At 45.5% G+C, this 24,351-nt stretch overlaps 2 protein-coding genes across 4 annotated transcripts in view; one reads left to right on the top strand and one right to left on the bottom strand.

Moving 5' to 3' along the window:
- The window catches only part of cUnh18orf63 (chromosome Un C18orf63 homolog), a 35,647-nt gene extending 27,005 nt beyond the window's left edge, over positions 1–8,642 (top strand). The window contains exon 15 of the transcript XR_013772902.1: positions 8,565–8,642. The gene's annotated coding sequence lies outside the window, so the exon portion shown is untranslated. The remainder of the gene's footprint in view (positions 1–8,564) is intronic.
- Positions 1–24,351, bottom strand: part of dipk1c (divergent protein kinase domain 1C) — a 38,298-nt gene that overhangs the window by 11,338 nt on the left and 2,609 nt on the right. For 2 of the 3 annotated variants that reach the window (XM_079291609.1, XM_079291608.1), the window contains exons 2-10: positions 20,632–21,306; positions 20,207–20,483; positions 10,024–10,227; positions 9,886–9,939; positions 9,624–9,805; positions 8,845–9,130; positions 7,777–7,941; positions 5,422–5,496; positions 3,257–3,302 (exon numbers count right to left, since the gene is read on the bottom strand). In XM_079291609.1, coding sequence (XP_079147735.1) covers positions 3,257–3,302; positions 5,422–5,496; positions 7,777–7,941; positions 8,845–9,130; positions 9,624–9,805; positions 9,886–9,939; positions 10,024–10,227; positions 20,207–20,434 — 1,240 coding nt within the window. In that variant the 5' untranslated portion in view covers positions 20,435–20,483; positions 20,632–21,306. Of the gene's footprint in view, positions 1–3,256; positions 3,303–5,421; positions 5,497–7,776; positions 7,942–8,844; positions 9,131–9,623; positions 9,806–9,885; positions 9,940–10,023; positions 10,228–20,206; positions 20,484–20,603; positions 21,307–24,351 lie in introns of all 3 variants that reach the window. The other variant, XM_079291610.1, reaches the window with a different exon arrangement.

Raw genomic sequence — 24,351 nt, forward strand, 5'->3', positions numbered from 1 at the left:
GCGCACGACCAAGGAGCAGTTGACAGGTCGATGAGCTTCACCGTGGAGACGGAGGATAAAACGACCGTTGCCGTAATAAGCGTCCTAAAGTAGAAGCAGCTGCGCGTTGATGTCTGACCACCGTCGACGTCTTTAGATGTCGGCAGCAGAGAAACGCAGCCTGAGCTCACAGCTGGAGGCGTCTGATACCCAGAAGATCTAAAGTCTTCTCAGGAGAACGGCCCGAGGTGTTTCATATCACAAGAGTTAGTTCTCGTCTCCGAGTGTAGATGTGTGTAGATGTGTGTAGATGTGTGTAGATGTGTGTAGTCGTGGGCCGATGCCAGGCTGGGGTTCCTCTCAGATCCACAGAAGCTCTGCAGGAGTTCCATAAAACGGAACAGTGTGTCTCCGTCTCTTGTGCAGTCACGCTCCAGTAATCTGACGACTCTGCAGTTTAACTTACACAAGCAGTTAGTTGTGAGTGTGAAGTAAACTCTCTGAACGATGTTCAAGAGAGCTGAACACAGAGGGAGACCAACTCCACATCTTCAGCTGGAAATATAAACCCTCCTACACACTGTCTCTGAAACCTAACGGAGCACTTGTGTCTCTGGAACCTAACGGAGCACTTGTGTCTCTGGAACCTAACGGAGCACTTGTGTCTCTTCAACTTGTGTTTCAGTTGTTGAAGTAGAAGTCAGGAAAAGTTTGCTTCATTTTCTCAGTTTACGTCCAAATTGAGCACAAGTTCCGACCTGATTTGCAGAAATCTGAACGTATTCTACATGCAAACAGCTGTTTAATGCCATTAGATCACCGTTTCCTGCGTTTCCATTGTGTGAAACGCACTTAATGTCAGAGATAACTTAATGTTAAAGACGTTGGATCTCCTGTTCACAGAATAACAGCGTGTTCAGTGTTTCCTCTGCAGGCCTGAGGCTCAGCGGTGGTAAACTGAGAGGAGATTACATTTCTCTTTGTTTTGTCAATAGAAGCTTCAGTTTATATTTAGACTCCTCCGCCCAGGTTTAGCTTTAGGTTCTCCCTGACATGTTGTCTCCCTTCAGGCTCCTGCTGCTTCCTCTTCCTCACGTTTCTTCTGCGTTTCTGCAGAAACTCTGAAACCTGATCTGCAGCAGGAGATCTGCTGCCGATGGGAAACCCACAGAGCTGAGGTCCTGCTGCCTCCTTCTACTCGGGGTCGTCCAGTCCAGAGTTAGGTTGATCTCTTCATGTTCACCCTCAGATAAACGTGTTTATCAAGCAGAAACGCTGCTTTCTCTGTTTCTGGCTGTGCTGTGTCGTGAAGTAGCTTTAACGTCCAGCTGTCAGGAGACGCATGAACCTCAGCGAGAACAGATCATTCCTCGCTGACGAGGAAAAACTAAACTTAACGAGCAGCAGCTGAGTTCAGAGACTGTTTATACCACGAGGACCTTTACGGCGAGAATAAATGGCATGGTTTAAATTCCTCACAGAATAACGAGTCCAAGCTCTTCTCTGTCAGGGAGCCAGTGAACTGTGCTGGACCAGGTATTCAGATAAGAGACGTAGACGGTAAAAACACTGAGGAAAAGTACGATCAGTAAATACTGACGGCTTTGTGAGCTTTGTGAGCTGCTTTCAAAAAAACTAACTGCACCCAATCCTGAACGCCTAAAGAAAGACGGCCATTAGTCATTCATGTACTTGTTGAGTGGTATTATCAATGATTAGTACATGTACTACATTATTACATTCATGGACACAGATGTTTTTATAACTGCAGCCTCTCTTCTTAAAATCTCACTGAGACTAACTGGATGAGTTAAAGAAGAGAAACTCTCTCTGGTCCTGGTCTAGATGTTTGTGTTTCCTCTCTGGTCCTGGTCTAGATGTTTGTGTGTCCTCTCTGGTCCTGGTCTAGATGTTTGTGTTTCCTCTCTGGTCCTGGTCTAGATGTTTGTGTTTCCTCTCTGGTCCTGGTCTAGATGTTTGTGTTTCCTCTCTGGTCCTGGTCTAGATGTTTGTGTTTCCTCTCTGGTCCTGGTCTAGATGTTTGTGTTTCCTCTCTGGTCCTGGTCTAGATGTTTGTGTTTCCTCTCTGGTCCTGGTCTAGATGTTTGTGTGTCCTCTCTGGTCCTGGTCTAGATGTTTGTGTGTCCTCTCTGGTCCTGGTCTAGATGTTTGTGTGTCCTCTCTGGTCCTGGTCTAGATGTTTGTGTTTCCTCTCTGGTCCTGGTCTAGATGTTTGTGTGTCCTCTCTGGTCCTGGTCTAGATGTTTGTGTGTCCTCTCTGGTCCTGGTCTAGATGTTTGTGTTTCCTCTCTGGTCCTGGTCTAGATGTTTGTGTTTCCTCTCTGGTCCTGGTCTAGATGTTTGTGTGTCCTCTCTGGTCCTGGTCTAGATGTTTGTGTGTCCTCTCTGGTCCTGGTCTAGATGTTTGTGTTTCCTCTCTGGTCCTGGTCTAGATGTTTGTGTTTCCTCTCTGGTCCTGGTCTAGATGTTTGTGTGTCCTCTCTGGTCCTGGTCTAGATGTTTGTGTTTCCTCTCTGGTCCTGGTCTAGATGTTTGTGTTTCCTCTCTGGTCCTGGTCTAGATGTTTGTGTTTCCTCTCTGGTCCTGGTCTAGATGTTTGTGTGTCCTCTCTGGTCCTGGTCTAGATGTTTGTGTGTCCTCTCTGGTCCTGGTCTAGATGTTTGTGTTTCCTCTCTGGTCCTCCTGGACAAAAATAGCTGTAAATCTTGGATACAAAACATATTTAGTGAATATTTTCCCAAAGCTGAACTCAAACGTATGTCAGACTCCTGGTTTCAGTTTGTCCGATGCTGGTGATCTGGTCTGGCTCTCGGTCTGTGATCCAGTTCATCCTAAAGGTGTTGGATGGGGGTCAGGTCAAGTCCTTTCTCTTCCTTCTCTGGAACTACAGAAGCCGTATCGGACATATTATAGTTAATGTGTGATCAAAATAATCCTGAATATGACTCAGAAACTGATCCACATTGGTCCATCTCAGTCCTGTTGGATCTGGATTCTGGTGGCTCAAACTTCCAGGTTTTCTCCAGGCGGGTCAGTGGAGTCCAGGATGAAGACCTGCCCACGAGTCTCCTGACGGTCTCCTCTTCACCTCCTCAGAAGTTCAGTGCGGTGTGGGCGTGACCTTTCTCCTCCCAGGCTCCTCCTCCCTCGCCTGAGGCCCCGCCCTCCTGGAGGAGGCGTGTCAGGATGCTGAGGAGGCGCTGGTGGATGCGTTGACCCGCCTCTCCTCCACCTTCACCTCCATGCTCCTCCTCACCTCCGTCTGTTTCTGAACACTCCTGCACCGCTCGCTGCAGCTCCACCTGTTGGTCGGAAACAAGAGAGAGAACCACCGACGCCTCAACTTACTCTCGTATCTTCCCGTTGATCGGCAGCAGTCTCATCCCGTTTGGTGTCTTCGTGAAACACACCAGGCTGTCAAGTCTGCTTAGGGAGGACGATGGACGGGTCAAACAAACACCGCAACTTTCACCCAGGAGGCCGGTGTTCATGTCCCAGAAGACACCACGTCAACGTTGACTTACTTTACTGTAGTTTAATTACGTCGGCTGACTTATTACACCTGAACCACAATCTTTTCCTCAACACAACCAAGTACTTCTGTTGCCTAAACTTAACCAAGTACTTCTGTTGCCTAAACTTAACCGAGTACTTCTGTTGCCTAAACTTAACCGAGTACTTCTGTTGCCTAAACTTAACCAAGTACTTCTGTTGCCTAAACTTAACCGAGTACTTCTGTTGCCTAAACTTAACCGAGTACTTCTGTTGCCTAAACTTAACCGAGTACTTCTGTTGCCTAAACTTAACCGAGTACTTCTGTTGCCTAAACTTAACCGAGTACTTCTGTTGCCTAAACTTAACCGAGTACTTCTGTTGCCTAAACTTAACCGAGTACTTATGTTGCCTAAACTTAACCGAGTACTTCTGTTGCCTAAACTTAATCGAGTACTTTTGTTGCCTGAACTTAACCGAGTACTTCTGTTGCCTAAACTTAACCGAGTACTTCTGTTGCCTAAACTTAACCGAGTACTTCTGTTGCCTGAACTTAACCGAGTACTTTTGTTGCCTGAACTTAACCGAGTACTTTTGTTGCCTGAACTTAACCGAGTACTTCTGTTGCCTGAACTTAACCGAGTACTTCTGTTGCCTAAACTTAACCGAGTACTTCTGTTGCCTAAACTTAACCGAGTACTTCTGTTGCCTGAACTTAACCGAGTACTTTTGTTGCCTAAACTTAACCGAGTACTTTTGTTGCCTGAACTTAATCGAGTACTTCTGTTGCCTGAACTTAACCGAGTACTTCTGTTGCCTGAACTTAACCGAGTACTTTTGTTGCCTGAACTTAACCGAGTACTTCTGTTGCCTGAACTTAACCGAGTACTTTTGTTGCCTGAACTTAATCGAGTACTTCTGTTGCCTGAACTTAACCGAGTACTTCTGTTGCCTGAACTTAACCGAGTACTTTTGTTGCCTGAACTTAACCGAGTACTTTTGTTGCCTAAACTTAACCGAGTACTTTTGTTGCCTGAACTTAATCGAGTACTTCTGTTGCCTAAACTTAACCGAGTACTTCTGTTGCCTGAACTTAACCGAGTACTTTTGTTGCCTGAACTTAACCGAGTACTTCTGTTGCCTAAACTTAACCGAGTACTTCTGTTGCCTGAACTTAACCGAGTACTTCTGTTGCCTAAACTTAATCGAGTACTTCTGTTGCCTAAACTTAACCGAGTACTTCTGTTGCCTGAACTTAACCGAGTACTTTTGTTGCCTGAACTTAACCGAGTACTTCTGTTGCCTGAACTTAATCGAGTACTTCTGTTGCCTAAACTTAACCGAGTACTTCTGTTGCCTGAACTTAACCGAGTACTTTTGTTGCCTGAACTTAACCGAGTACTTTTGTTGCCTGAACTTAACCGAGTACTTCTGTTGCCTGAACTTAACCGAGTACTTCTGTTGCCTGAACTTAATCGAGTACTTCTGTTGCCTAAACTTAACCGAGTACTTCTGTTGCCTAAACTTAACCGAGTACTTTTGTTGCCTGAACTTAACCGAGTACTTCTGTTGCCTGAACTTAACCGAGTACTTCTGTTGCCTGAACTTAATCGAGTACTTCTGTTGCCTGAACTTAATCGAGTACTTCTGTTGCCTAAACTTAACCGAGTACTTTTGTTGCCTGAACTTAATCAAGTACTTCTGTTGCCTAAACTTAACCGAGTACTTCTGTTAATAATTACTTTTAATGTTTTTTTGACACATGAAAAGTTTTAACTTTCTCTTACTTTTAAATCATTTTAATTATTTGCATTTGACCGACCAGCAGAGATCATTAAATATTAATATTAGATTAATTTAAATACACAACGTGAATTTAAATAAATACATATAAATATACACAAGTAAATGTAATATAAAGAATCTTACCTGCAGAGGGAGACCGGCTTTGGCCCCAAGCAGAGTGGGAGAAAACCAGGGCCTGAAGATCTTCTCACAAATCACCTGAAGAGGAAGAGGAGCAGATAGATTGAAAGGAATGAAAACGATGAAGGAAAGGGTGAAAGGAAAGGAGACGAAGAAGTGGAAAGAGAAGAAAAATGACAGGATGAAGAAGAGGAGAGTAGACAAGGGGAACATGTAGAGAGAGCAGGAAAGGAAAGAAGAGGGAGGAAGATAAGAGATGATGTTTCTACGTCATTATGCAGACGACGCCTCGCTTTTCATTCTCAGTCAGTCATCACACACACACACGCACACAATGCCTCCTTTCTCTGAGGAGATGATTGACAGGCGGGGGGGGTCACCATGGAGACACTTGTTGAGCTCCAGGTGGACCAATAGGACGGCAGCGTGTCATCACCCTCTGATCGTCACTTCTTTCTTCTCCTTTTGTTCTCGTCATTTTACACTTTTTTCCATCTTTGAACAGTAAAGTATGTTGATAGAAAAACATCAAGAAACAAATCGGACATTTGAACTCTTCATCTTCATCTTCCTCATCGTTTCTCTTCATCTGTAGTTTTTGCTGCCGTCGTCACTTTTCCTTTCTTAATTGTAACTTCTGTTCCTCCTTCCTTCCTTTATTCTTCCCTATTCACATCGTCGTCTCCTTGTTTCCTAGTTTTCACTCTTTTGTTCACTCAGTTTGTTGCATTTAAATGTATTTTAACAACGAGCGACGTACTCCAGATCAACTTTTCCTCCTCGCTCCTCTTCATGACAAAGTATCCATCGATCTATCTTCATCATCAGGTGTTTGTGCCTCCATCATCATCGTCATCATCCGTTAAACACATTTTCTCTCCGGCTCATGTTCTCGTATATTCTCCTCTGATGAATGCAGCTCTCTCGTATCTCGTATCATGTGACATGTCAGAGCGGTGAAAGTCTGTCCCCGGGGTTGTCATGGTGATGAAGGTGGTGATGATGATGAAGGCGACGTCCGGGACATTTCCTCCGAGTCCGACGGGCCGACGCTTCAAAATGGCTTTCGAGTTACGGTCGACATATAGAGGCAAACTGTAGCTCATTACTATTATTATTATTATTCAAACTGCAACAATGTAACATAATTCATTTTCAGTCTGATGAGTCATTATGGTCATTTAGAATCAATTTAAATAGTCCATCAAAATACAATGTAATTAAATGACAATATAATTGTAACTTAATAATAACAATAATTGAACGAATAGCAAAAGAGAAAAAGCTAATACTAAGTGTAATAATGTCATGTAACAATGTGCAACATATTTTAAACAGCAACGTGTATTACAGTTGATTTAACATTATTATTGTTAGAACTGGTGAATCATGTTTCACAAAATGAGAATAAATGATTTGAATTATAAGAAAACATAAACAGAATAATCAGAACAATTTTAACAAGTCAAATCTGCAACTTTACACTTTAATGTTTTGGTTTTCTTTTGATTTGAATCTTCGATGTTTTGGATAAAAACTGGAATTCTTCAAAATGTCTTTGCAGTAAGAAAGAAAAACTTCAAACAACAAAATGAAGATTTAAACATCTTGACAGGTTTCTGATATTTTACATCGTTTGTATAATTCATGTGCGATTCATGAAGCCGAGCTGTCGGCAGCTTGAAGCCTCAGATCAGCGATTATCATTCCTCTCTTCACTGCACGCGGGTTATTAAATGTTGGGAAACAGACGAGCCGTCATTTATCAAGCAGCTCGTTCAGAGACGGACATTGTGGATCATATTACTGATAAACAGAGTTCAGTAACACGGAGCAGCGATCGGATGAACAGAAGGAGAGCAAAACATACCTTTTAAATGTACTTTTCTTGTGTTTTATTTATCTAAAAGGCTGTTTTATATTGGATTTACTAAGTTTGAAATAATTCATTAATATATAAACTATTTTGAGTCAAAAATGAAATCTCTGGATTTCATCCCATAAACTCAAATGTTTATTTAATAATAAATGTGTTCTGTGAATGTTACACTATGAACACAAAGATGATGTTTTCTGTTAAGGCGATGCTGAATTATTTATTAATTAATGTTTAAAACATGTAGTTTATTAATACGCTTAAAGTAAAATGAACTCATTTCAACGGAAACTGAACTTTTTCATCAACATGAAAAGTTTTTCTCATTTCTAAATAAAAACATAGAAATGAAACATTCAGACTTTATTAATTCACAGTGTTTGTGATATTTCTAATCGTTTCTGTGAAACAGCTTCGACACGTTCTCTGTGTTCAGATGAGTGTCTGTGATGTCATAGCGAGCCCCCGGGTCCCGGTCTCACCTGCAGGTTGCTGTTGCGGCGTCGGGCGCTGCACCTGCGTTTGCTCGGGTGACACCTGGACGAGCAGTCGAAGAAGTTACAGTCGTCGTCGCTGCTGCAGTTCTGGTCCAGGATGTCCCTCATCTTGGGCTCAAAGAAGGCCATGTCCACGTCGATGGCCACCACCTGCAGGACACACACACACACACACACACACGGCTGAGTTCAGGGTCATTCTGCTCTTTATTAACAACACTATTAAAGATGCTAAATAATCACTATAGCAACAAACAGCACATTGTGACGTAATCTCACCTGAATACTTTACTCATTCTAATTACAACTCTTACATTGTTTGTAGATGAAAACTCTTTATATATTTACACTTTAAAATATTCAACGACAATGTAAAAAATAAAAAGGTCAATAAAATGGTATTTTTTCAGAAACCAAAGGTTCTTTAGCAAACAGTCGTGAACGAGCACAAAACACATCAGGATGATGCGTTGAGTATTATGAGAGAAGAGCAGCGGACAGACAGATGGACGCACACGACCAAGCGCATGATCTCCTGGCAGACACAACGGCACCAGATGAAATGATTCATGGCAGTTGCACTTTTCTGGAAGCTGTTTTTACTGTCAGAAAAGACGTAAAAATTAAATATTTTGTCTATAAAACAGACGAAATAAACATAAAAGCTTCTGTTGTTGGTGGAGAACATTATGTCAGCTCTTTGTTTTACAGGAAACCTTTTACAATGTTTGGCATCATAAACATGCTGCTAAATCTGTTCCATGTCTGTCCAGCTTTAACAGGAATCCTGCTGAAACCACCAGAACAATGACGACTTCACATCTTTACAGCTCGTGTTGCTGTAGTCGGGAGGCTCAAGAGTGGAAGATATGAACACAGTCGAGTAAAGAAAGCTCCGTGTGAGTCAGTCGATGCAGCTTCAGGGTCTCATCTCCTGCTTTTATAGAACCCTCTCACGTCCACCGCTCTGCTCTCTCTAATAGCTTCTTTAAAAAACCTCCCTTTTGTTCTGCTCTGCTTTGATTCTCTTTCCGGAGATGAATAAAAACTCACCGTCAGGTCCTTCCTGATGGCGAAGTTCTCTGGCTTGATGTCGCACAGGTGCAGCTTGTGGGTGAAGTCGCTGTCGAAGTGGCCCACCATGTCCAGGAAGCTGAGCGCAATGCGGTGCACCATCTCCCTGGAGGTCCAGCGGCCCCGGGCCCCGGACACGGCCACCTCCTCCAGGGAGAAGATGTTCTGGTCCCAGGCGTGCCCGGCGGACAGGTACTCCACGGCGTAGAAGTGACCGCAGGAGCCCAACACCTTGGCCACGTGGGTGCTGAGATCCTGCAGGACTCTGGAGGGGAGATGGAGGTACAGTTCATTTTATCTTCACGGTTCTTTTTCTTCTTTGTTTATTTTGACCGATTTTGGACCCGCTGGGTTGTCTGAGCCCTCAGCGTCGCTTTCAAGGATGCCATGAGCTTATTTGGTAAAAACATCAGTGTGTCGTCGAGTTTTTATTTTGGAGCAGATGGCAGAAGTATTTTATGGGGTTCTATTGAGAACCCATTTATATTCCAAGGGTTTCATCTAGAACCCTGAAGGACTGATGTGGTGAAGCTCAGCCAACCCTTAGTCTTACCCTTGAAAAACCCTGTCTCAATAAAGGGGGTCTTCAGAACCTCAGCCCTTAACGAGGAACCCTTTTGCAACCCTTATTTCTAAGACTGACACTGAGAACTCGTATTCATGCCTCAGAAACTAGACTCGGTTGTAAGCGTTCTACTTGAAGGCTGTGATATGGATGTTGGCGGTGCAGTAGTTTCCTGCGTGACGGGCGGTTCTACCGGAGGAAGGTGTACTCCTCCTGCTGCAGCAGAGACCAGAGGGAGGCCAGCTCCGCTCTGGAGTAACTCTTATCTCTGCTCTTCAGCTTCTTCCCCCAAAGTCTGGCCAGAGAGCTGTTGCTTCCTCCTCCGCCTCCTCCTTCGTCCTCGTCATCCTCAGCCAGCCCCAGAGAGTTTCGTACCTGAGATCAGACAGAAGAAAGGGAAGCTGCACTCACAGGTTTTTGTGTGTGATCAGCAGCTTTATGACGATGTGACTTACTTCTAGCGTGGCGTAGAAAACCACATCCAGCGGTGAGAGCTCCTCTGCTGTGTCCTGTTCGAGACAATCACTGTAAATCACGTTCAGCGTGCTTTGGATCCAAAGCCGAGCTTAAATCAATCGTTTAAAAGACGTCACCTGGTAGTCCAGTATTCCCAGCGGCTCGTACGAGGAGAAATTCTCCAGTTTGGACTTGAGGATGACGGGGTTTCCTCTCCAGCGCGCCTCGATCACCTTCTTCCCGTTCTCGTAATAGAGGCAGCGCTTGTACTCCACCAGGCCGAGCACGCACAGGTCCTCGCACATGTCGCCCGTCACCGAGCCCTCGCTGAACTCTAGGCACTGTACGGCAGAGCGGGAGGGACAAACAGAGTCACACACATGAGTACATGGTCACCGATCGATAGCTGGGGTACCGATCGATAACTAGGGTACCGATCGATAGCCGGGGCACCGATCGATAGCCGGGGTACCGATCGATAGCCGGGGTACCGATCGATAGCCGGGGTACCGATCGATAGCGTGGGTACGATCGATAGCGTGGGTACGATCGATAGCGTGGGTACCGATCGATAGCCGGGGTACCGATCGATAGCGTGGGTACGATCGATAGCGTGGGTACGATCGATAGCTAGGGTACCGATCGATAGCCGGGGTACCGATCGATAGCGTGGGTACGATCGATAGCGTGGGTACGATCGATAGCGTGGGTAGGATCGATAGCTAGGGTACCGATCGATAGCCGGGGCACCGATCGATAGCGTGGGTACGATCGATAGCCGGGGTACCGATCGATAGCCGGGGCACCGATCGATAGCGTGGGTACGATCGATAGCTGGGGCACCGATCGATAGCTAGGGTACCGATCGATAGCTGGGGCACCAATCTATTGTCAAGCTAAGTGAGCTTTTGAATATTAGGTGTGTTTCTATGAACTGGTTTGGTGCGAATAAACCCGGCGACGGCGCAATGTGTCATAACTTGCCGGCTACGCAGAGCTGTAAACGGAGTTTGGAACCAGACTCCAGCATCGAACCATCTACGAGGTAAACACGGAGAGAGGTCTTCAGGAATCTTTTTCACTTGTTCTTTAACGTCCGCTAGTTTTAGCTGTGTTTCATGCCGAGCGGTGGAGCGTTAAGGCGGGTAAGGCGGGTAGCTAACTAGCCAGCCGCTAAATGAGTAAAATGTAACAACGTATTGATTCATCCACACAGGAACGAGCGAACAGGAAAGCATCGCTATCAACAGACAAGTAACAACTTAGTTCGGGTCCTTTTCTGTGACCAGTGTAGCATTAAAGGATGGAGGCATTATCAGGCTAGCTAAGGAGCCAGCCGTCCGCTACTTAGCGTGCCAATGCCTCCACGCTTTAATGCTACACCGGCTACAGAAGCTAAGATCAACAGCGTCATCTCTTTATCTTTAAGAGTTTAGCTCGTTGGCAACAGTTCTCTTCATCTTTCGGACTGTTTTTCCTGAAACGAGACACCTGGAAGCTCCAACGAGCTCAACGTGAAGACTTCCCTTCTTTTCTCCTCCGTCTGAACAGCTCAGTGTCCAGAGGTGTGAGGGATGAGCTTCGGGATTAGCGTTGTCCTGGTCAGGGATTACCCAGATAATCCTCGCTCTGCTCACATTCCAACACAAACATCCGTCAGTGAGCTCAGAGACGTCACACACACCTCACGCTCCACACACACCTGCTGGAGGAGCTCCGTCGGGTCCTGCGTTAACCCTTTAAGTGCACTCTCTCTGAAATACACAACGTAGAAACTCAGGGTGACACAATTCTGGGAACATTCAAGGTGGAAACGGGTTTAAAATTACAGACTGGAATTAAATTGAATGAAGAGCGTTGTTACTTGTTCAGAACTCAAAACTCAAAGTTTATTTTTATGGACTGTCTCACTGAGCGTTCTGTTATTGTTATTATTGCCTTCTTTGTCTGTCAAAGCACTTTGTGAACTCTGTTTTTAAAGGTGCTCTATAAATAAAGTTATTATTATTAAACCCAAATCACGAGATGCTGGTTCGTACAGGACTAATATTATCATGTGTGTCGTCAAACGTATGAAGACATAGATACGATCTGTTGTGGGGACTTGAGTCGTTCGGGGTCAGTGGACGAGCTCCGCGGGTAACGTGAGTCGTGGTTAAAGGGACAGACAGACCAGCAGACGGGCTTAAATGTCCTGAGAAACAGAGAGCGGTGATGAAAGAGTCCTCCGTCTGGTGAAGGTGTTGAAGGGGAGAGTTGAGATAACGAGGACGTTCAGCTGCGTCTGAGCGCTGAAACCTCTTCATAGAGCTGCGTCTGTCCGGACCAGATCAGCTGCTCGGGTTCCACACAAGACGAAGGTTTCATCTGGAGATCAGTTCGTACGACGTTTAACGTTTATTTTACTACGAGCAGAACGATGAATTATTGCAAAGTTATTATGTCTTAATTCTGATGAATTTATCATGAAGTGTGTGAATTAAAAATAGTTTTCAGCTATTCTACCTGTCCTCTACCTGTCCTCCTGTTCTACCTGTCCTCCTCTACCTGTCCTCCTGTTCTACCTGTCCTCCTCTACCTGTCCTCCTGTTCTACCTGTCCTCCTGTTCTACCTGTCCTCCTCTACCTGTCCTCTACCTGTCCTCCTGTTCTACCTGTCCTCCTCCACTACCTGTCCTCTACCTGTCCTCCTCTACCTGTCCTCTACCTGTCCTCCTCTACCTGTCCTGTGTGTTTGTTGGTAACCAGTGGAGACGCTTCATGAGGTGAATACATGTAAATATGATGTTTGTTATCGTTCTGTTTGTGAGCAGATTAAACGTTAATCAGTGAACTTCATAACTCTTCGTGTAGACGGAGGTTTCCAGTCTTTATGCTAAGCTAAGCTAACAACGTCCTGACTCCAGCTCTGTACTGAAGACACACACACACACGTGAGATCAACGTCCATCTGAACGTCTAGTGTTGAACTTTTCCTCTGACTTCTGGATTCACTTCTACTTAAATCTTTGAAACACTCTTTTGTTTCTACCTTGAAGCTCCTCGTCATTCTTTAGTTTCTGTAGTCCTCCTGGACGCCTGCACACACACACACACACACACACACACACACACACACATATCCGCTGTGATTCCCTGGATTTCCTCCGTCTTGCGTCACATCAATCTCTCCAGCTGCTTCCTCCTTCCTCAACTCTACTGTGTGTGTGTGTGTGTGTGTGTGTGTGTGTGTGTGTGTGTGTGTGTGTGTGTGTGTGTGTGTGTGTGTGTGTGTGTGTGTGTGTGTGTGTGTGTGTGTGTGTGTGTGTGTGTGTGTGTGTGTGTGTGAGAGCTATAAATGTTGGTGGTCTTTATGTTGAAAGTTTGTGAAACAGATATCAGTAGCTAGCGTAGCATAACACATGCTAACGGTAGCTACTGATGCTAACCTGCCCAAGCTCCTTTTCTACCCGTCGATTAAATCATCCTGTTGTTGAAAATGTAGTCCATCATGACGTATTAATGATGTGTTCAGGGTCCATCATGACGTATTAATGATGTGTTCAGGGTCCATCATCACGGGTTCCGTCCTTTGACGGCGGGACGGGTTCAGCACAAAGACATGAAGCAGCTTTAAATGAGCTCCTCAGAGCAGCTGCACGTTCTGGTTTTTAGCGTCCTGAAGGTAAATATTTCACGAGCCTCATAATAGTCTGACACAATGATGTCATTAAAGGAGATGAAGCTGCTTTGTGCTGAGTCATGTTTTGGCTTCAGGCTTTAAAAATCCTGTCATAACTCCCGTTCATCGTCTCACACACACACACACACACACACACACACACACACATTTACACACACACACACACACACACACACACACACACACACACACACACACACCTACTGTATTTACTGTGGCTGCAGACAAAAGAGCCTTTCTGCTCTGTGGTTAACGAGTCATGTGACTCGAGCCACACCTCTGATAGAAAAACATGTTTTTCTCAAAGTGACTAATAAAACAAAACAATATGCGGCTCCAGACTAAAATATTTCCACAATGATCGGACCGATTGAACTTAAATTTGGTGTAAAACTTAACGATCCCCAGAAGAAGAACCCTACTGACTTCAGTGATCCTCTGACTGTTTCCTCCAGCGTCAGCAGCACGTCAAACTGTCCAACTATCAAGCATGAGAACCAGCTAATAACCAAATTCACCTCTTTAGCTTTGTATGCTAACATGCTAAAGCTCTGCTTTACATCTTCAAAACCAAATGCTATGTTTGTCTATTGGACTAAATGACTAGCCTGCATGTTAGCACTGTGCTAACCGGACATGTTAGCTGTGAGACATCATCTTCTAGATGAACAGTTTGCTCATCAGCAAACAAAGAATGTAAACATGAGACTTTGTGCAGATCAGCGCTTCATTTTGGTTTGTTCGTTGTTTTGAAGAGATAGAAAGTAAATTAACAAACTTTAAGTGATTCAAAATGTGACTGAGCTTCAAATAATAGTCTTAAGGCGGCAAAATGTCATTTTAGAAAGGATGTCCTGAAAAAAATGAATGTAAAAAAATATAAATATAACAATAAGAAGACCCTCAACTTGTTGACCTCTTTATAACACCTCATCTGTGTGTGTGTGTGTGTGTGACACATAAAGCTGTGACTCGTTTAGCAGGTGGCTCGTTAGCTAGCTAGCTAGCTTGCTAATTCCACCATGCTTTAATGCTACACTATTACGCAAAGTTGGCATTTGTCTTCGCAGTAATAATGTGCTTTCCTGTTGTGAGACAAAGAGTGTGTGGATGAAGCATTAAGTTGTTAAATTTCACTCACTTAGCAGCTGGCTAGCTAGCTTGCTAATTCCAGCATGCTTTCATGCTACACTGGCTACAGGATACTGAGCCCAGCAGCAGAAAACCCTCTTCTATTGAGAGAAGCTCTTTAACGAGGAGCTGCAGTGTAAAAACCTCGTTAGCGTCGATGTTTTTGTGGCGTGAAGCTCAGAGCTGCAGCTCCACGCCGCCGTGGTTAGGAACTGTTTGGGGGTCAGCGGTGGTCTTCAGAGAGAAGAGCAGAGTCTTGTTGTGACCCTGAAGCCTCCTCGTTGGTATTGCGCTCTGCTGCGCTCTCTTCTCTTTTCTTATCTGAGTCTCTGACCTTCTGTTGCAGCAGACGTGGCTGAACACAGATTAAGAAAGCGCGACCGCGTTTGGTTTCTACTGATAACAGGTTCTCTTTGTGCAGACTGACAGAACAGCGCACGTCATTACGTCCAATTTAAAGGTTGTTGGGTTCACTGTACTGAAGTTTAGTCCAACAATTCATGTTTTAGCTCCAGTTGCTCCGTACTTTGGAGAAAAACATTATTTTTTCACGAAGAATTCAAACAAAGAGCGAATAAATATGATGCAGTGCTCCAGTTAAAGATGTCAATCGTCTGTTAACACGTTGTATTCAGGACATTTTAGGTTTAAAAACAAAAAACAAATATATATTCTATGAGATTAAAATAGTAAATTTACATAATTTTAAAAACAATTCTCAAGCAAGCAGAAGACATTAATGCATTGAGAGTATTAGCTCCCGGCTCAGTCATTTATTCATTATTTATTTACCAGCTATCAGCCGTCGTAGGTCTGTTGATTTATTACAAACACATCAAGAGCTGCTAACAAGAAGTCAAATATGATATTTGGGGCTTCCGTAGATCCGTCTCTGCTCATGTTTATGTTTATGTGACTTCATTTAAATAGATTTAACTCACATTTTCTTTCCCTTTAAGACGTCAAACCTCTGTGAGATGAACACGGAGACGAGTTTAACGTTCCATCTGCTCATGTGTTCATGTAGCGTACATCATGCATGTAGAATGTACATCGACACACGAACACGTTAGAGGGTTTACAGCACGGCCACACTGACTCGTTAACTGGAGCAGCGTCCATCACATCCTCTCCTGTTTTAAACTCTGATCCTGTAAACGTGTCGGAGGAAGACATGATGGAGTGGAGCACACTTGTGTAAAGTACACGTGCTTTCGTACTAAAGATTGCACAGTACTCTCAGAGGTTGATAAAAGTTGCTTCTTGCCACTTCAAGTTCTCGTTGCATGAAGAGCGCTCCTGCATGCAGACCGTGAGTTTGAAACTCAGCAGCACCGGGTCCTGAACGCAGCGCGTTAGATTCCCGGTAAGCTGGCGGTCTGGAGCTCTTCGTAAACCAACTGCTCCCTCACGTACGTCCCTGTGAAGGAACATTAAAAACCCGTCGGGCCATAAATAGGCAGAAGAAAGCCAGAGACGAGGAGCGACAGGGTGAGACCATAAATAGTCAGAGGATCACCAGAAACATACAGATTTCTGCTTCAAACAGAAACCATGTGCAGAGCTGCAGGGACCACACGATTGATGTGATATGAAGAAGTCAGCGAGGCACAAAGCGTTCCATGCACCTCGGTTTACGACAGGCCGTGGCCCTGAACACCAGGGACAGCAGCATCACGCTGACGGCTCCACACGGTCCACAACCGGAGACGGAAAGAAGTGGATTCATTCAATGAGATCCACAGACTCACGTGTCCTCAGGAGAGAGCGCTGCCACGGCGCTGTTAAGAGGCAGGTTGTGTCTCTGTGGTCATGTTGTCTCTTTGTTGTTGTTTGTGTCTCTTTGTTGTTGTTTTGTGTCTCTCTGTACTTGTTTGTGTCTCTCTGTACTTGTTTGTGTCTCCCTGTACTTGTTTGTGTCTCTCTGTACTTGTTTGTGTCTCTTTGTGGTTGTTTGTGTCTCTTTGTGGTTGTTTGTGTCTCTCTGTACTTGTTTGTGTCTCTTTGTGGTTGTTTGTGTCTCTCTGTACTTGTTTGTGTCTCTCTGTACTTGTTTGTGTCTCTTTGTGGTTGTTTGTGTCTCTCTGTACTTGTTTGTGTCTCTCTGTACTTGTTTGTGTCTCTTTGTGGTTGTTTGTGTCTCTTTGTGGTTGTTTGTGTCTCTCTGTACTTGTTTGTGTCTCTCTGTACTTGTTTGTGTCTCTCTGTACTTGTTTGTGTCTCTTTGTGGTTGTTTGTGTCTCTTTGTGGTTGTTTGTGTCTCCCTGTACTTGTTTGTGTCTCTCTGTACTTGTTTGTGTCTCTCTGTACTTGTTTGTGTCTCTCTTAAGTCTCTTCCAGAGACATGTTGTATTGTGAAGTCCTGGGGGCCCCTCACACTTTGGGCCCCTGATCCTGTTCCGAGGCCCGTTCAGTAATCCATCCGCTCATCTGTGAAGGTTATGAATAATTCATGTTCTGCTCCACACGGCTCTTGTCTTTGCTCTTTACATGTGGACTCATCAGTAGCTTCAGCTGCTGCTCCTCTTCTTCGTCCACATCTTCCTCTCAGGAAGCCGTTTGATGTTCTCCTGTATCCTGCAGCAGTGACGGACGTGTGTTTGTGATTATAACGTGTCTTTAAAATGACACGCTGTTCATTTCATCAGTGGGAACTCGTTTCCCGTCAGACGGAGTTTCATTCAGGCAGGAAGACGAATCTCAGCCCCAGAATACGCGTTCTTCTCTCCTCCTGAGGTCTCGTGTGTCCGTCCGCCCACACATCACGTCTCTGAGACCACCGAGTTTCCCAAGAGTGTATTTTTATCCCCATGACATCACCGTCTCTCATCTGCTGTCCAGAACTCTTATTTAATGATCGTCTCATTCAAACTTATTCCAGATTTACTCACAAAGTAATTCAACAGAAGAAAACCTGACGTCATAATCTCTCCTCGTTATTACAATCCAGATCATAATCAACCCATCGATGCATCGTCCACTTCCACTTCAGTACAAGTACTCATACTACAGCGTAGAAATACTCTGTTACAAGGAACGTCCTACAGAAGTACCAGCATCAAAATGCAGTGGTGGGCCAGCAAGGCCTTCTCTGCTGGCCTAAACAGAATCACAAAGTTATCGATTTTATAATTTTATATTTTTTCTGAAATACACTACATGTATTCAAATTTATATAAATATTTTCTCCATTATCTTATGTTCTCATTGCATGTTCTCTGCTTCCAGTGCAGCTTGTTTTGAGTAGAGCTTTTATCCAATCAGATCTCACCTCTGTGTCTCTAGGTAGAACAGAGACAGAGGCCTGCAGACTCACAAGTGCATCATGAGCACTTTAAGTGAATGGGGACGATATTGTTGATTGTCATCGTGTTCAACCAATCAGAGCTTTAGTTTGACATGTTGGGGGTATTCTTTGACGTGTCAGCGCCTTCTAGCCGCCTATAATGACGTCAGCATTAGTGCAGCTCTGCCGCGAGGTGCAGAGTGCGCTGTGATTGGTCAGTGGGCGACTATCGTGAAATGAAACTTAAGAGGGTTAGTTGGGTAGTGAATCACATCACGTGATGCAGCTCAGCCATCAAATATGAGCATTCTGACTGAGTGAGATGCACCATGACACAGAGGGCTGAGACGAGGAAAGACACTGCAGAGCAGTACGTTCTATGTTCCATATGTGAAAGTAAAATCATAAAACAATTTCTTTGGGTTGCGGCTTGTCATTAAGGAGTGATGGTGGATCACAGCCAGACCATCTGAGAACCACTGAGAACCACTGTCCTCCATGAGCCAGAAAACATTATAATTTCCTCAATTTAAACTTCTGCATTTTCCAAGTGCTCTAGTATTATTCAAACGTATTGTAAGCCTCGTACCGAGCGGGTTAATACGAAGACGTACATAGTTACAGCCTTAAAAACGAATAGCTGTGGCGCCATCATGTGGTTATAAGGTGGTATTTCAGCTGCAGGACAGCAGTGAAGGCCCAGGTATAAAATGCACGGCCCGCCACTGTCAAAATGTACTTCAATTTAAAGTAGAAGTACTCAGCACCGTCATCTTTAGCTTCCAGAATTCTGATTGTTTTTGCCAAAATGCAGCTTTGGGTCGACGTCGACTCTTGAAATTAAGAAGCAGAGAGTTCACAGAATGAATATATATACTGTGTATATATATATATACTGTATATGTATATATACTGTATATATATACAGTATATATATATAAAATCATGTAAGCAGTGAATGCATCACACTCAGCGTGTTCTTATTAGACGTTGGTCAGCGATGCGCAGAATGAAGCGAGTTGTCCTCAGCGAGAGCTCAGAGAGGCTGGAGGTCTCGTCTGTCAGATGTCTCCTCACGATTCATCTCCTCACCTTTCACTCGGCCCGTCGGCCTTTAAGAACCCGAGAGCTGTTTAATCTGCAGCTTCAAAGGCCGAGAGGTTCACAGAACGGGACGATCCCACAGGAAGCTGTGTCTCAGCGAACGACAGCGCCTGAAGCAGCCAACGCGAGCCTGGACCGGCAGCGGGATCACAGTCAGTCAGCGAACGCATCGCACAGCTCTGAGTTCTACAGAGATCTGAGTTCTACAGAGCTCTGAGTTCTACAGAGATCTGCAGAGAGCTGAGTTCTACAGAGCTCAGAGATCTGCAGAGAGCTGAGTTCTACAGAGATCTGCAGAGAGCTGAGTTCTACAGAGATCTGCAGAGAGCTGAGCCGAGCGCTGCTTCTGTTTTGGTGCATCTGTCCCGCATTACTGAGCTGAACGAGCTTCTGGAAACACAAACGCTCTGGTTGGTCTCAGTCAACATGTTGCTGCAACATTTCAAACAACGAGATGGACGGAGTTCAGCGCTCCAATGTTTGTTGACTTTTGGATCTCTGTGTTTATTTGAGATTTCATCAGTTTCCACTTTGGATCTCTGAGAGGTTCAAAGTGACATCACAGCCTGTGAACCTGTGAGAGAGTTTGATTCAACGTTACTCTCACAACGACAACAACAACATATGGTTCATCACCACACTGGAACGTCCCCATTGTTTGTTCAGATAAAAAAAGTTAAAGAAGACGAGAAAATGTTTCCAGACTTAAAGGGGAACTCCACCGATTCTTGGCCGTCGCCATCTTTAACTGTGGTCGTCACCATATTGTTTTTTTCTCCGTCGCCATCTTTCATTTGTCTTAGTTTGAAGACTTGAAACTGGAGATTGAGACATAAACTCATGTTTACAATGTTTACTGAGGTAATAAATCAAGAGAGAAGTAGAGTCATTTTCTATAGACTTCTATACAACCAGAGGAGTCGCCCCCTGGTGGACACTAGAGAGAATGCAGCTTTAATTTAATTTAAGATTTGTACGTCTGATTAACTTCCTCGTATTTAATGTCAAGAATGAACTTCCTCTCTCAGAAATAATCAGATGCCTTGAGAAAGAAAAGGTTTGTGAGCCGAAGCGTGTTCGTCTTCACAGCCTCCGGAGGAATAAAGGTCTCACTCACCAGCCTCTGCAGGATCCTCTTGCTCTTGTCGGCGGTGCAGTAGTCGGACAGGATGCTCCTGTGGACCAGAACCAGACCGTTGAGGAACAACCAGGAGCCGAACCAGAGCAGAGCGAACACCAGGGTCCCCCGCCGGGACCACAGCCTGAGGCCGAGCCAGCGGAGCAGGCACAGCCCGCCGCCGCCGCCGCAACCCGCTCCACCCGACACCAGTCCTCCAGGGAGCATGTCTGCACGAGGGGTCCGACGAGAGACGGACGCTTCACAGCTCCAGAGTCTGAAAAGTTTATAGTGTTTAGACCAAAAAACTAAATCTGTAGCCTCAAGAAAAAGTGTTATTTATGTGGAAAAAGCTAAATAATCCCACAGGACAGGAAATCAACACTTCAGCGCTCACATGAAATGACTTTATGATGATCTCTCACGTGATTATTTGGTGATTTTCAGTTCAAAAAGAGGACATCTGTGTGCGGGAACCAGGTTTTCATCGGGCCTCCGTATCTCCCATGATGCTCTGCAGCCAGTTAAGGTTCAATCCCAAAAAATCCTGGAACTTGTTTTCAATTAAAAATATCTCCTCAAACGGACTTCTGTGTCCTCGAAAAACACAGAAAAGCCCAAATAATTCAGGACAAGAAAAGAACCAGCAGAAGAAGAGAGCGGCCTGTAATCATCCAATCACAGCCCGGCGGCCTGTAATCATCCAATCACAGCCCGGCGGCCTCCACCAGAAATATTTAGAAAATTCAGTTTCTTCTTCTGGACATTAGTTCTCGTTCACATCCGACCGGTTGATTTATTTTCCTCACAGCGAGTGTTGAGCAACAGGAAATAACTCAGAAGCCGTGAGATGTGTGATGAGCGTGCAGCTACACACACACACACACACTCTCTCGTGCACTCTCTCGTGCACTCTCTCTCACACTGGCAGCAGACCCTGCGATGTCGGCCTCTCGTCTGCGGTCGTCTCGTCTTCCAGCTCGGACAAAAAAAAGAAAAACGGGGAGCGAAGATGGAAAAATCCGACAGAAGAAAGTCTTTGTTTGTGGAGGAAGAAGGATTCTAGAAAACGTCCTCGATGTCAGAGAAGAGAACGAAACCTGTGAAGAGAAAGAACTGATGTCACAACGATCACAAGACTTAAAAACAGCAATTAACACTCAGAGGAACTGATCAAAGTCTCCATCAGACCAGTAGAGGGATGGTTCCTCTCTCTCTGGTCTCCATCAGACCAGTAGAGAGATGGTTCCTCTCTCTCTGGTCTCCATCAGACCAGCAGAGAGATGGTTCCTCTCTCTCTGGTCTACATCAGAGTAGAGGGATGGTTCCTCTCTCTCTGGTCTCCATCAGACCAGTAGAGAGATGGTTCCTCTCTCTCTGGTCTCCATCAGACCAGTAGAGAGATGGTTCCTCTCTCTCTGGTCTCCATCAGACCAGTAGAGAGATGGTTCCTCTCTCTCTGGTCTACATCAGAGTAGAGGGATGGTTCCTCTCTCTCTGGTCTCCATCAGACCAGCAGAGAGATGGTTCCTCTCTCTCTGGTCTACATCAGAGTAGAGGGATGGTTCCTCTCTCTCTGGTCTCCATCAGACCAGTAGAGGGATGGTTCCTCTCTCTCTGGTCTCCATCAGACCAGTAGAGGGATGGTTCCTCTCTCTCTGGTCTACATCAGACCAGCAGAGAGATGGTTCCTCTCTCTCTGGTCTACATCAGACCAGTAGAGAGATGGTTCCTCTCTCTCTGGTCTACATCAGACCAGGAGAGAGATGGTTCCTCTCTCTCTGGTCTACATCAGACCAGGAGAGAGATGGTTCCTCTCTCTCTGGTCTACATCAGACCAGTAGAGAGATGGTTCCTCTCTCTGCTGGTCTACATCAGACCAGGAGAGGGATGGTTCCTCTCTCTGCTGGTCTACATCAGACCAGGAGAGGGATGGTTCCTCTCTCTGCTGGTCTACATCAGACCAGGAGAGGGATGGTTCCTCTCTCTGCTGGTCTACATCAGACCAGTAGAGGGATGGTTCCTCTCTCTCTGGTCTCCATCAGACCAGTAGAGGGATGGTTCCTCTCTCTCTGGTCTCCATCAGACCAGTAGAGAGATGGTTCCTCTCTCTCTGGTCTCCATCAGACCAGTAGAGAGATGGTTCCTCTCTCTCTGGTCTCCATCAGACCAGTAGAGAGATGGTTCCTCTCTCTCTCTGGTCTCCATCAGACCAGTAGAGAGATGGTTCCTCTCTCTCTGGTCTCCATCAGACCAGTAGAGAGATGGTTCCTCTCTCTCTGGTCTCCATCAGACCAGGAGAGGGATGGTTCCTCTCTCTGCTGGTCTACATCAGACCAGGAGAGGGATGGTTCCTCTCTCTGCTGGTCTACATCAGACCAGGAGAGGGATGGTTCCTCTCTCTGCTGGTCTACATCAGACCAGGAGAGGGATGGTTCCTCTCTCTCTGGTCTCCATCAGACCAGTAGAGAGATGGTTCCTCTCTCTCTGGTCTCCATCAGACCAGTAGAGAGATGGTTCCTCTCTCTCTGGTCTCCATCAGACCAGTAGAGAGATGGTTCCTCTCTCTCTGGTCTACATCAGAGTAGAGGGATGGTTCCTCTCTCTCTGGTCTCCATCAGACCAGCAGAGAGATGGTTCCTCTCTCTCTGGTCTACATCAGAGTAGAGGGATGGTTCCTCTCTCTCTGGTCTCCATCAGACCAGTAGAGGGATGGTTCCTCTCTCTCTGGTCTCCATCAGACCAGTAGAGGGATGGTTCCTCTCTCTCTGGTCTACATCAGACCAGCAGAGAGATGGTTCCTCTCTCTCTGGTCTACATCAGACCAGTAGAGAGATGGTTCCTCTCTCTCTGGTCTACATCAGACCAGGAGAGAGATGGTTCCTCTCTCTCTGGTCTACATCAGACCAGGAGAGAGATGGTTCCTCTCTCTCTGGTCTACATCAGACCAGTAGAGAGATGGTTCCTCTCTCTGCTGGTCTACATCAGACCAGGAGAGGGATGGTTCCTCTCTCTGCTGGTCTACATCAGACCAGGAGAGGGATGGTTCCTCTCTCTGCTGGTCTACATCAGACCAGGAGAGGGATGGTTCCTCTCTCTGCTGGTCTACATCAGACCAGGAGAGGGATGGTTCCTCTCTCTGCTGGTCTACATCAGACCAGTAGAGGGATGGTTCCTCTCTCTCTGGTCTCCATCAGACCAGTAGAGGGATGGTTCCTCTCTCTCTGGTCTCCATCAGACCAGTAGAGAGATGGTTCCTCTCTCTCTGGTCTCCATCAGACCAGTAGAGAGATGGTTCCTCTCTCTCTGGTCTCCATCAGACCAGTAGAGAGATGGTTCCTCTCTCTCTGGTCTCCATCAGACCAGTAGAGAGATGGTTCCTCTCTCTCTGGTCTCCATCAGACCAGTAGAGAGATGGTTCCTCTCTCTCTGGTCTCCATCAGACCAGGAGAGGGATGGTTCCTCTCTCTGCTGGTCTACATCAGACCAGGAGAGGGATGGTTCCTCTCTCTGCTGGTCTACATCAGACCAGGAGAGGGATGGTTCCTCTCTCTGCTGGTCTACATCAGACCAGGAGAGGGATGGTTCCTCTCTCTCTGGTCTCCATCAGACCAGTAGAGAGATGGTTCCTCTCTCTCTGGTCTCCATCAGACCAGTAGAGAGATGGTTCCTCTCTCTCTGGTCTCCATCAGACCAGTAGAGGGATGGTTCCTCTCTCTCTGGTCTCCATCAGACCAGTAGAGAGATGGTTCCTCTCTCTCTGGTCTCCATCAGACCAGTAGAGAGATGGTTCCTCTCTCTCTGGTCTCCATCAGACCAGTAGAGGGATGGTTCCTCTCTCATTTCTACAATAATATATATTTAATATTTAATAAACATCTGGCTGCAGTTTCCTGCAGACAAACAAACAACATACGTTGAAGGAACATTGTACTGAAAGTAGGTTTCTGTGGTTTGACAGATCACGTCTTCATCCTTCGGTTTCCTTCAACACATATTTACTGTTGCAGATGAGTTGTTATTATATATTATTGTAGTTATAAAGGAACATGGAGGAGACGGAGTCGGTGGTCCACACATATAGAAATACAGGATTCTGCTCCAAGAGATGTTCCACCAGCTTTCACATCAGACAGGAGCTCAGA

This window comes from Melanostigma gelatinosum, assembly GCF_949748355.1.
Source record: "Melanostigma gelatinosum genome assembly, chromosome: 20".
NCBI lineage: Eukaryota > Metazoa > Chordata > Actinopteri > Perciformes > Zoarcidae > Melanostigma > Melanostigma gelatinosum.